Here is a 12,733-nt window from a genome sequence, read left to right as displayed (position 1 = left end):
TTACCAGCAAAACAGTGTAACGGTAGTATTCTGTTTTTGGCAGTTCCTTAAGGGGCATTTCCGGTACCTAACTTATATTTCTAACGGTCCTTTTTCTCTCAACCTTTCACTATCCCTATTTCATATGTATATATGTGTAATAATAAGTCACCATCTCCACCACTACCAAAAAGCTCTCTTCTAACTCAGCTGCAACTTCGAAAAAGAGTTGCTTTTTTCACTTTGCCCTGTCTCTTTCTTTTTTTTTTTTTTTTCTATTTCACACAACTTTTCTTTTTGATTTAAAAACAACTCAGTTCTTGTTTTCTCAGTCATTCCTCTTGATTCAGTCAGATGCTTTTAGTTTTCCTGATTCTTTAGCTGATTCATGAGCTGACAAGAAGAAGATTGTTGTTTTGAGTGTTGTTGACCCAGAAAGAAAAAAAGATAGACTTTTGAAATAAATTACTACTCTAAAATCATGGATCCAGTAAAGCCAGAGGAGATAAGCCACCCACCAATGGATCAGCTTCAGGGTTTAGAGTATTGCATTGACTCAAACCCTCCATGGGGTACGGCCCTTAAATTGATACCATTTCTCTGTAATCCATTGATTGGCTTTCCACTTTGCTGATGATGATCATCTTGTTGTTGTTGTTGTTGTTACAGGAGAAGCCATAGCTTTAGGTTTCGAGCATTACATTCTGGCTTTAGGAACTGCTGTTATGATACCTTCAGTTCTTGTTCCTATGATGGGTGGAGATGATGTGAGCCATTATTATTTCTTACCTTCTCTGAATCTTTATGTGTGAGTTTTTGCTTATCTGACTGAGGATTTTGATGTTCCTTCCAATTGATTAGGGTGATAAAGTCAGAGTTGTTCAAACACTACTGTTCCTTCAAGGTGTTAACACTCTTCTTCAAACTTTATTTGGAACTCGTCTTCCAACTGTGATTGGAGGCTCTTATGCATTCATGGTTCCAATCATTTCAATCATCAAAGACTCTTCTTTGACCCGTATCGTAGATCCACAGTTGGTATGTTTGTTCTTACTCTTGGAATAGTTTTCTGAAGATCCTCACTTCCATACTAATTTGAATCTTTAATCTACGTAGAGATTTCTAAGTACAATGAGAGCGGTACAAGGCGCAATCATAGTTGCATCCAGTGTTCAAATCATCCTTGGTTTCAGCCAGATGTGGGCAATCTGTTCAAGGTATATATCTACACAGAACACGGTGCTTGTCATCACATAAAGGTTCAGACTTTAATGATTTTTTCCATCTTACATTATTGCAGATTCTTTAGTCCTGTTGGTATGGTTCCTGTGATTGCATTAACAGGTTTTGGACTCTTCAACATAGGATTCCCAGTGGTACATTACTGAGAATACTCTCTTTAAAGATTCAAAAAAATCTTCGTTTTCGATTATTATTTAATAGTGTTTGTGTTTGCAGGTTGGTAATTGTGTTGAGATAGGAGTCCCCATGCTTATCCTCTTTGTCATCTTCTCTCAGGTTATTTTCTTATGGTATCCTATTCCAAATACATTCCGGATATGTTTCACTTAACTGATATTATAATCTCTATGTTCTTGTGCAGTATCTGAAGAACTTTCAGTTCAGGCAATTCCCTGTAGTGGAGAGGTTTGCTCTTCTTATAGCGCTTGTCATTGTGTGGGCTTACGCGCATCTCTTGACAGCGAGTGGGGCTTACAAACACCGACCACACCAGACACAAGTAAACTGCAGAACCGATATGTCTAACCTCATTTCTTCTGCTCCTTGGTGAGTTAACATTTTCTAGGATGTGTATGAATGACAAAAAGACATTCAATAGTTGATAGTGTTTCATATAATTATGCTTCTCTTGGTTTGTTTTTAGGATCAAGATTCCTTATCCACTTCAATGGGGAGCACCTAGCTTTGATGCTGGTCATGCTTTTGCTATGATGGCCGCTGTTTTTGTCTCACTCATTGAGGTAATGCACCTCTGAACCAAGATTAGTACTCTTCTGAATGTGAATGTCCTAAAAGAAGAATCTTTTGAATTGTGATTAGTCAACTGGAGCTTTCAAAGCTGCTGCACGACTGGCGAGTGCCACGCCTCCTCCTCCTCATGTTCTTAGCCGTGGAATTGGCTGGCAAGGCATTGGGATCCTCTTAAACGGTTTATTTGGAACGCTGAGCGGTTCAAGTGTCTCTGTGTAAGTGGAAGTGTGAATGTTTTCAAACCATTTTGAAAGTGTGAATGTGCTAATCTCATGGCTTTCTTGATTCCTTACAAATTCTGCAGAGAGAACATTGGTTTACTAGGAAGCACCCGAGTTGGAAGCCGCAGAGTGATCCAAATCTCAGCAGGGTTTATGATATTTTTCTCAATGCTAGGCAAATTCGGGGCATTGTTCGCTTCAATACCTTTCACAATATTTGCAGCCGTGTACTGTGTCTTGTTTGGTCTTGTTGCTTCCGTTGGTCTCTCGTTTCTGCAGTTCACAAACATGAACTCCCTGAGGAATCTCTTCATCGTCGGTGTGTCTCTCTTCTTAGGACTATCGATCCCTGAATACTTCAGAGACTTCACCATGAAAGCATTACATGGTCCAGCTCACACCAATGCTGGTTGGTTCAATGATTTCTTGAACACAATCTTCTCGTCTTCACCTATGGTCGCGTTGATGGTGGCAGTGTTCTTGGACAACACTCTGGATTATAAAGAGACAGCGAGAGACAGAGGGTTGCCTTGGTGGGCTAAGTTCAGAACTTTCAAAGGAGATAGCAGGAATGAGGAGTTCTACACTCTCCCTTTCAACCTCAACCGTTTCTTCCCTCCTTCATAGAAAGTTTACCTTCCCTTTTTGTTTTGACTCAGAATTGTTATTTGTTGTTTGTCTGTGTGTGACTTATCATCACCCAATTTTTATTTAATCTATAAGAATCATTCATTTTTTTATTTAATGGAATCACAACCACTTCATTAGGATCAGCATTAAAAGATCATATTTTGGATCATTATCACTATCAATCACTTCCTACGCAATCCTTATTCTCAGACTCTAATTTGGTTTGGTTTGGGTGGTAAACATGTCATTTAGACTTTAGAGTTTAGACTTAACAGGTTGCTGCCAAAATGGGTCTCCCAATCTACACCATTTATTACTGATTTTTTTTTTTTTAATTTTATATTACTGATTCAGTTTTGCTTTCTTTTTTTTTTTTTTTTTTTTTTAAAAAANTGTAAAACAAATTCAGTTTTGCTTTTTCTTTCCATTTATGGTGAATTGACCAATAAATTAAACTCTTAATATAGTCAATTTAGTATTATGATATTGGTAATTTTGCATTTGTTGCTAATTAATATACTTAATGTATGATGAATTTTATAGTGTGATTTTTTCACTTTTTAATGAAAAATGATTATAATAAATCCTGATGTCAATTAATTACTAGATTTTCTAATTATTATTAGGGATTTTAAAGTTCAAAATTAATAAAGGTTAAAGATTGTCGAAGCTATCGTATGAAAAAACTACATGTATAGATGACAAATGTATAAGCTTGCAAATAAGCAAATTTGAGGCTTTGAGAAAGAGAATTTAATCATATTAATGTAGTTAATCTTTTAATAACACTTTACAAGATATACTTTTATTAAAAAATGTAAGGACTAAAACAAGTGTTTGTAAATACAATTTAGCATAATAAAAAGGGGAATATATGGTTTCATATACAAATTAGTAAATTTAGAAAAATACCATATGCATATCCATATAGTTTACTAAGTTTAGGGATTTATTTTGAGGAAAATTATTATTAAAAAGTTTAAAAGCATTATTTTTGGCTAAGATATGTATATATGAGTTTTAGTCTTCAAACTACTCAGTAATTTCATTTCCTCAAAATCATTTTTAGTTATATTTTCATGGAGGTGAGAAGATTGGTTAAATAAATCCAAATATGTTGATAATAATAACAAAAAAAAACTAATAGATACTAATGTTTCTTTAATGGATCGTTTGAATTTACCAAAAAAAAGTGTCAAAAACCAATTAAAAAAATGAAAACTACGATACCTCGAAATGGCATTGAAGTGGAAGTCCTTGATAATAATGCCAAATCGTATAGGGTCACTTTTCACAAATACCAAAGAGTTTATTGATTCATGAATGGATGGAATAATATCGTAAAACAAAAAGGTATCAAATCAGGCGATCTCATCGAGTGATATTGGGATGGTACCAAATTTAAATTTGATTGTAGAGTGAGTTTTCTTTTCTAAATTTTCTGTCATTAGTTTTTTTTTAAGAAATCTATTAAACTATTTTTTTGGGTTAAATATTGGTATTTTTGATAGGTTTTTATGTGTTTCATAACTAAAATAGTGGCAAATCAATTTGCATTATAATGTAAATAATTGATAAATTAATATCGCCCTACTTTATATTATCATAAAGTTGTTATACAAAAATATGTTATTGTGGTGTAGTATACATCATACTCATTTTTTTTTTCTTGTAGAAAACTAGATATATTAATAGATGATTAGATTTATAACTAAAGTTTTAAATGGTGACTATAGATCATGCACTCTAAAAAAACAGAAGATAAAGGAGAATGCAGCTCAAGTGCGACAAAAGCGGAGAAAAAATAATTAATTGTATTGCGAATAGTAATGAATCAAATCAATTAATTGTATTGCGAATTTGGTTCATAATAATCAAATCAACTTTCATATATATGATTTATTTATGACGACAGCCACCAAGTGTTCAAAGTCATATTTATATATTGTTTTCAATTTTTTCTTAACTACAAATATTAAGTCTAAAAGATCATATTTATATATTTTTTTATCTAAATTTATTAATTTTATAATTAAACCTATTAATTTTATAAAAAAGTTTATTTCAAAAGTTATTTTTATATATACAAATATAGAAAATATAGTTTTTAATTTAAGTAGGTCTTAGTTTGATTGGTTTATTATTTGTTTCACATAAAAAATATATCTTAACTTATTATTTCTATATATTAAATGCAACAATTTGTCAACATTAGTTAATTTTCAAGATTTTGGATACAAAAATGTCAATGGCTAAATGATTAAAATAAACTTTCTTTATTCAATAAATTTGATTTATTTTAGAGAAAATGGACTTAATGACTAAGAAATTAGTCAAAACTACAAAAAGGAGTATAGACTTTAATATTTAAAAATACTTTCAATGGGACAAACCCTACAAAGATTATCGCCAATTTTTTTTCCACCGAAAAAATAAGCTTATCGTCATTTTTTTCTCCATTTTTTTGATGACATACTATTTTTCTTTATAACATGTTAAGTTTTTTTTTTTGTGAAATGACACTTCATATGTCACACATGATTGGTGTATGATCCACATTACAGTAAAACTTCTATAAATTAATACTCTATAAATTAATAAACACTATAAATTAATAAATTTTGTTAGTTCCAAATCGGAACAGTGTAAAAATTAACAAAATTCGATAAGATAAGAAGATAATATTTTTTTTGAAATTCCCATGTAAAATATAGTCCCAATAATATCATAAATTAATAATCATGTAAATTTATATATATATATATATATAGATGCTGATATAGTAAAATATGTTTCTCTTAAACCTCATATATATAAAACAATTGTTATGTTGTATCTTCAAACTATAATGATCTAAAATATTTTATAACATTTCATAAAACAGCTAAAATTTTTTAAAATTTTCAATTTCTAAATATGCATCATTTACATTTTTATAGTTTGATAGACTATTAAAATACGAGAATTGATATTCTTATTCATAAATTTGAATATTTATGTCATATGTATAAGTGAATTTGTCTATTATATTTGTAATTCATTGTCAATAATAATTTTTAATTATTTCAAATTCAGTTCCAATACCATCAAATTTACAACATCCAAAATACTAATCTTATTTTGCAAAAATTGTCTCAATTCATAATTTTTTAAAAATTAAACAATTAAAAATATACCTGTAAATTAATAATTTTTAATTTTATACTAATAAAATAATAATTATTAATTTATAGATAAATTAATATCACTATAAATTAATAAAATGTCTTGGTCCCAACATTATTAATTTATAGAGGTTTTACTGTATTTGTTAATTCTTCTGCACAAAAAAAAAAAGGCTTATTTATGTTTTTAGCAATTTTGAAGCAATTATTATTCATCTACCTTTTTAGCACCAATTTATATACTTAATTAACCATTTATCAATATATTACCTATTCCTAAAAAATAATAATTTTTCTTTTGTAAAACTGTGGTCAATATATATATATATATATATATATATATAAATGTTAACTTAAATAGGGAAAACTTTTTTAATTGGTTTGAATTATAGTTGATACAGGTTGTTCTCATCTTCACCAAACATTATTCTGTTACCCAAAAGAAAGGTGCTTCTTTTTTTTTTCTGTTTTGGACAAAGAAAGGTGCTTTCATATTAAATCTCACACAAATTAGTTTTAGCTTTACTGCCTAAAGTGGAACACAGAGTTTTATAGAAAGACAAAATTGAAACGGAAAGTGATTTTTAAAGTAAACTGAGAAAAAAAAAAAAAAAAAGAGGAACCTTTTGCAATCTAGAGAGAGCAGAGCAGAGCTGATTAAGATATTTTGCAGGTAACTGTAGCCACGAGCTATATCTTACGTTTCTCAGAGCCATGATGATAAAAAAAAGCTGATTGATTTCTTCAGTTGCTTAAAGATCTGAGGCCTAAAGCTGAAAAAGAAACTTTTTTTTTTTTTTTTTTTTTTGAGATTTGTTTGTTCCCACAGATTCTCTGACGCTATACCTAAACCTTAAAGTTCGCCGCTTTATCTGTTGCTGTTGCAAGAGAGCTCTTTTGAGGTGGATCTGGATTCTGGGTAAGGTTTGGTTTTTATGTCTTTTACAACTTTGTTTACCAGTAGGGTTTCAAGAAGAATTAAAATCTTTGTGTTGGAGCATTTACAGGGTTTTCAATTTTTAGGAATGTTGTTTTCTTTGTTTGCTCTTTGTCTGACTAAGAGGGGTTTTTTATGGATCTTGGACTTTTTGTAGGAACTTGAATCTAAAGCCCTCCTCTTTTGTGGTATATATGAATTACAATGGACCCGAGAAGTTGTTCGAAATCGATCAGTGTTTGTGAGAATTCGAGTGATGTTGTGTTTGAGGGTGGTGTTAAGGGTCAGACCAGTGACTCTGTCTCAAAAAAGGTGTTGATTGAAGAAGTAAATGATTCAAGAATGGCCAAAGATGGTGTTAGCTGCAGTAGTAGTAACATTTCTTCAGCTCATGCTGTTCATGAAGGAGTTGCGGATAATGTTAGTGCGGTAAGCTGCAACGAGGCAGAGAGTGATACTTCAAAAGCAAAGGCGAAAGAGTTCCACACGGTTGATTTGAGTGGTGAAGGAGAAAGAATCTGCAGGATTTGTCATTTTGGTTCTGATCAATCACCTGAGGTGGCTACTGGTGATAATAAGTCAGTAAGTCAGGACTTGATTGAGATTGGTTGCAAATGCAAAAACGAGCTTGGCCTTGCACATTTGCATTGCGCAGAAGCTTGGTTCAAGTTAAGAGGGAACAGGTAATGAATTCAATTTCCTCAAGTAGCAAGGGTATGGATTTGATGCATGAACTGGACTAGTGTACAAAATTTTCAGCATTATGTCAAAATCTTTACAGATGTTTTTGTTGTGTTCTTGGCAGTGTATGTGAAATATGCGGCTGCACAGCGAAGAACATTACAGTAAGGTTGATGGAGGATTGGAACGGCGAAAGGGACACTACATTGGATGAGAGAAGAAGACGTGGAAGAGGACAATCTTGCTGCATCTTCATGCTTTTCCTGCTCTCTATCCTTTTGCTTCATTGGTTTTTCAAAAAGTTTAGTGGTTACTACCAAAATAAGTGAATAAGTATATATATCTGTTGGTAATTTTATTAGTTGGTTCTGACTCTAGACTATATGGAAAAGAGATAATAGAATCCAAATTCTTAGATTAAAACTTTTGAGTAGCAGATGGACAATTTAGAGTTTAATAGAAACAATACCATTTTGCATCTACCTCTTGAGAGAAAGGGCAACTTCGTACACCTCGTACATATAATCCCCCCCACACATGGCCTCTTCTGCTCTTCACATGTCATTTTGGTTCTGATCAATCGCATGGGCCAATGTGATTGATAATACATAATTACAGGCCCACATAGACCACCTCATAATTGCCATAATTAATCTATCTTCATCATATTTGTTTGGTCCACGCCATAAAACATTCGTCGTTTTTGTGAAGGAAAAAAAAGGAAAAAAGAAATTATAGTTTCACAATGCAAGATTTAAAATCGTAAGTCAAAAACATGATTTACATTCACAGGAAGAAAAAGAAAAGCAAAATTCTCAAAAGAACGGTGCGAAAAGAAGATTGTTGTAGTACCATTATAAGAATCTTGGTCGACGATGATTGTGCTATTCTCCGAGAACAGTTTGCAAACCCGGGGATAGTTGTAGAGAGCATGCATGCATCTCATCACGTGGCTCACGCGTTCTCTGTTTTTTTTTTTTTTTTTATNCACGAGAAGGATAAAATGAGGGGAATCAAAGACATTATAACATATAAACATTCAAACTAATTAATGCCTTGTACTTTTGAGAGACACTCACCAACACATAACTCGCATGGTAGTTTTCAGATCCCAAGATTGGTCGAGGATTCGATCCATAAAACCTGATAACCAAGAAAAGTAAACATAACTTTCCTAGAGATTATATTGGTTTTGCATGGGATGAATTGCGGGGGCAAATCTCCTTTGGCAGATAAGTATTTTACTTGCATCATCACTAGCAATAGCCATCTGCCATAGGAGTATTCGCCCAGTAATCCAACCATACATTATCTCTTTGTCTTCACAAACATGCATCTTCTATACTATATAATATATATGTTTCCTGATTTTTCACATTGCATCTTGAGTTATTATAAGTTGGACAAACAAAAAGTACATATATATAGTTCGTTGATGAAGGTGCTTCTATATAGCCAATGTATATAGAACAGCATATTCTCTGGCACATCCCATGCATGTTTCATAGAGCATATGTCATATGTGTCTAGTATAATCCTAAAGACCCCTCTTCATGCGGTCCTCATGCTTCTGATCTCATGAATTAACATTTTTTACTTTTCTTGATTTGCCAGGCTTTTTTCCAGTCATGCGAATACTTTGCCGGTAAATGGTATACCAGGTTTTATGGTTCATGTTTTGATAGGAAATTGTTCCGTAGGATATGCTCTTTACATTAATGTTATAAATACATTACAACATTTGAGTTTTTTTACTTTGAAGTCATCAAGTGAGAGAGAACGACATAGATTATTTCTTGGTAGAAAGAATTACAGGGCGAATCCTCTATTGGCAGGGGAAAATAGATGACTGTTATATGTTCTCATCTATTCCTCTGCCAAAGGAGATTTGCCTCGCAATTCTTCTCTACTATTATTTATTTTTTCCATTGTCCAATCTACTATATAATATTTTTCATTTGATGTAGTGTTAATTATTTGACGCTCATGCTCATATTTTTATGGTTTACTATTAATTTAAAGATTTTATTCGATTCATAGTCTCTTTAGAACCAACTCTTTTATTTTGTTTTGACCTTAGCTCTCTGATAGAGGCTTTAATTCACACACTTAGGCAAAGAATGCTTCAAAATTCATATATGAGAATCCGAGAACCAAGTTTAATACTCAAGTTAGAAAAGTTTAGCAGTAAACGAGTTTTCATCATAAAAAACTAACATGTTAGGTTTATATTAACGAAATGGTTTTACGGATTCTTAGCTCTGAAGTTCGAACAATACACTTGGCCATATTTCCTCATTGGCGACATCTCTCTCGTGGGTTAATATAAACTATACTATCTAAAGCCAAAATTATCTTATGTGCTTTGTCAAATAGCTAATGATCAAGTACAATAGCATGTAAACTAATGTTTGCTGTGCTTGGATATACTTGTTGAATATGCTGTCAGTACCTGAAGCATATGACTCTGACCTTTGGCCTTTTCAAGAATTCAAGCTAAAACATCAAATCTCAAAAGATGCTATACAAGAATATGATATATACATGCATGACTTTTTAAAATAGTGTGTTCGAATTTTATATTTTACAGACTAATGGGCTAGTTTACATTAATAAGGCTCTCTATATCACAGTAGTTAAGTTGACTTAATTAATACTATTTTTATATAGTGTGACAATATTCTTAATATTCTCTCAAGTTTAATTATTATTATGAATAAGAGAAAAATGTAACTGTAAAACTAAACAATATGCAAATGGCAATATACAAATGACCACGTCGAGGTTGCTCGCAAAAGGTACGTTTGTGGACCGTAGCGGTTGCACTGACATGCGTTTGACACTAATTAATTATAGACCGTACTTTCAGTCTTGTACTGTTTTCATTATATTTTAGAGCGCTCTAACTAATTCAAAAGTTCATTTGCTCAAGTGTTTGCAATGGAGTTAGTTATTAAAAAGCCACTTTTTTTAGTGGCATTTGTAAATTTTGCCATTTTGGCTAAAATATTATGGATTTACCATTTTTCAAGATTTTTAAACACAATTTTACATATTATGTTTGGTTTTTTTTGGTTCTATTTTTTTGTAGGGTTTAGTATTTGTTATACAGTATATTTTTTAGCAAAAAAAATATAGCAAATGTATAGCTTTTGAAGTGATTAAAAGGGACAAATCTAAAATATTTGAAAAAAATGGCAAATTCAAAATAATTAGAGTGGCAAAATCCATAATAATCTCGTTTGCAATGGATGATGATGGCAAGATTAACTGAAGGTCTGAAACTTATACATCCAACATACAAGCTGCCTAGTTTGAACAATTCCCTCAATATAGAGCTTTGTTCTAGTTTTTTCTCTCTCCTTTTTTTCTCTCCTCCTTCTCTCTAAAAACCTAAACTTAGATCTTGCGCCGCCGCCTCTCCGGTTGCCCTCCCGGCACCGGAGAGGGCTTTCTTCCCCTCTTTTCTTAGCTTTCCCTGCTTCTACTGTCATCGTCGCCCTCTATGAGGTTGTCATTCGTCTCCGTTCTGGTTTCTCTTGTTGGGGATTTCCGGTGATGTTTCGGCGCATGAAGCGGAGTCTTCGTTTGGAGGTGTCTGCTAGTGAAGACTCGGAGGACTTGCTTGAGGACGACATCGATTTCGTGGCTGGATTTGGCAGATATGGGTTGAAGACTTTGTGTGTTGGGACTCGCCGACGGGTTCGTTGGCTTTGGTGAGAAGTGAGAGCCGTGGCTTCTCTTCGGTGAGCTCTGATGGTCAGATCTGGTGTTTCTTTCACTGGATCTTGACTTCTCTCCATCCAGCCGAGGCGTTACCTTACAGTTCGGGGTTGGCTTCTTTGACAGGTAAGGTTGGGCGGTACTTTATTGTGGGTCTTGGATCTACAAAGGGAAGGCAGTGGTGGGTGGTTTGCATCTCCAGAAACAAAGGCGTGGTATTGTCTTCCTCTGATGCAGCTGTGGCTTCGGTTTTGGAAGGTCGGGAAGCTTCTAGATCAAGCCGCGTTTGGTCACGGTGGAGCTTTCCCTTGGTTCACCCATCCAATAGAAGTTGTGGTTGCGGCGGAAGTCGGAGGAAGGCAGGAGGGTATTGTTGCATTGTTGCGGTGGTTAACCTAGATGTTTTGGCATCCTTAGGGGCTATCATGGGTTCCGGGTTATGGAGGATGGATTGAGCCATCATCCTCTGTAAATCCCCATGACTTTGTGTCCACCAGATCGGATTGAAGCAAACCTACCTTGAGGTTGCGGTGGTCGCCGGAGATGGAAGAGGCGTGTTAGATCTGAGTGAGCGGGTTGCTAGGCATGGGACCTGACTTCGCGGAGCCTGTCATTGGTTGCTTGAACTTGTCGGAGAATCTGTAGCGGGTCAGGCGATACACCGGAGAAGAATCCAAGACAGAATTTGGTTGCTGATGTCAAGGGTTTCGATTTGGTGTATCCGCCGCAAAGCCGTAGATCCTACAACCACCGGCGTTCCTGTTCAAGCTTCTGTTTCAGGTCTATCAGCAGGAACCGATCGTGCGATCGCCGTTTTTCTCTTTTTGTAACTGCTGGAATCTTGTAATTTGTTCAAGGCCGAGCCCATTAGTGGAAGACCCGTTAATATTATTAATAGAAAAGTTATTAAAAAAAAAAAAACATACAAGCTGCCTACTAGTAAATAGCTTAGAAGAAAGAGGTAAAAGGGAACAGAAATAAGGAAAAGTTATAAGTAAGAAGAAAAAGATAAAAAATTTCCTCATCCTAGCTAATTGCCTTTTTTCCCCTTAATTTCTCCTATCTAGCAACATAGAAAGTAAGTAATTAAACTTAACATTACAACAACAACAACAAAAAGAGACGAACAAAACTTTGTGAGTTTTCTTTTTTTTTTTTCAAAATAAAAAGCTGGAGAGGACAATACCATGGATCTTCCATTTTTAGAGTATAACCTTTACAAGTTGTCATTGTCGAACTTTTTGGCAAGTCAAAAAGATTAATTCTTGAAGTTAATCATCTTTTGCACACAAAGAAAAAGAAGTTAATTATCTTAAACAGTTAATAGCTGTTTAAATACTATTATTTAGTTATAATAATCATGTAAAGTAGAACAAAACTTTCTACCAAAAAAAAAAAAAAAAAAA

The 12,733-nt window shown here is 33.6% G+C and overlaps 2 protein-coding genes across 4 annotated transcripts; both read left to right on the top strand.

Annotated features, from left to right (window-relative positions):
- On the top strand, nucleotides 153–2,937 carry LOC104700020 (nucleobase-ascorbate transporter 2-like). The gene is made up of 10 exons (XM_010415467.2): nucleotides 153–551; nucleotides 649–746; nucleotides 841–1,017; nucleotides 1,096–1,196; nucleotides 1,280–1,355; nucleotides 1,438–1,497; nucleotides 1,583–1,767; nucleotides 1,865–1,961; nucleotides 2,041–2,186; nucleotides 2,276–2,937. Exons 1-10 carry the CDS (start codon nucleotides 461–463, stop codon nucleotides 2,817–2,819), a joined length of 1,575 nt encoding a protein of 524 aa, XP_010413769.1. The 5' UTR covers nucleotides 153–460; the 3' UTR covers nucleotides 2,820–2,937.
- Nucleotides 6,473–8,029, top strand: LOC104700019. 3 transcript variants are annotated; one of them, XM_010415466.2, is made up of 4 exons: nucleotides 6,473–6,659; nucleotides 6,816–6,905; nucleotides 7,081–7,606; nucleotides 7,729–8,029. In XM_010415466.2, exons 3-4 carry the CDS (start codon nucleotides 7,128–7,130, stop codon nucleotides 7,931–7,933), a joined length of 684 nt encoding a protein of 227 aa, XP_010413768.1. In that variant the 5' UTR covers nucleotides 6,473–6,659; nucleotides 6,816–6,905; nucleotides 7,081–7,127; the 3' UTR covers nucleotides 7,934–8,029. The 3 variants fall into 3 exon arrangements, with proteins under 3 accessions (XP_010413768.1, XP_010413767.1, XP_019082945.1); XM_010415465.2 differs by having other exon boundaries at nucleotides 6,798–6,905; XM_019227400.1 differs by lacking the exon at nucleotides 6,473–6,659 and having other exon boundaries at nucleotides 6,666–6,905.

The sequence above is a fragment of the Camelina sativa genome, chromosome 7 (assembly GCF_000633955.1).
Source record: "Camelina sativa cultivar DH55 chromosome 7, Cs, whole genome shotgun sequence".
NCBI classification, from domain to species: domain Eukaryota; kingdom Viridiplantae; phylum Streptophyta; class Magnoliopsida; order Brassicales; family Brassicaceae; genus Camelina; species Camelina sativa.
The sequence above is the reverse complement of the archived record's forward strand: the minus strand, read 5'-3'. Positions and strand labels throughout refer to the sequence as shown.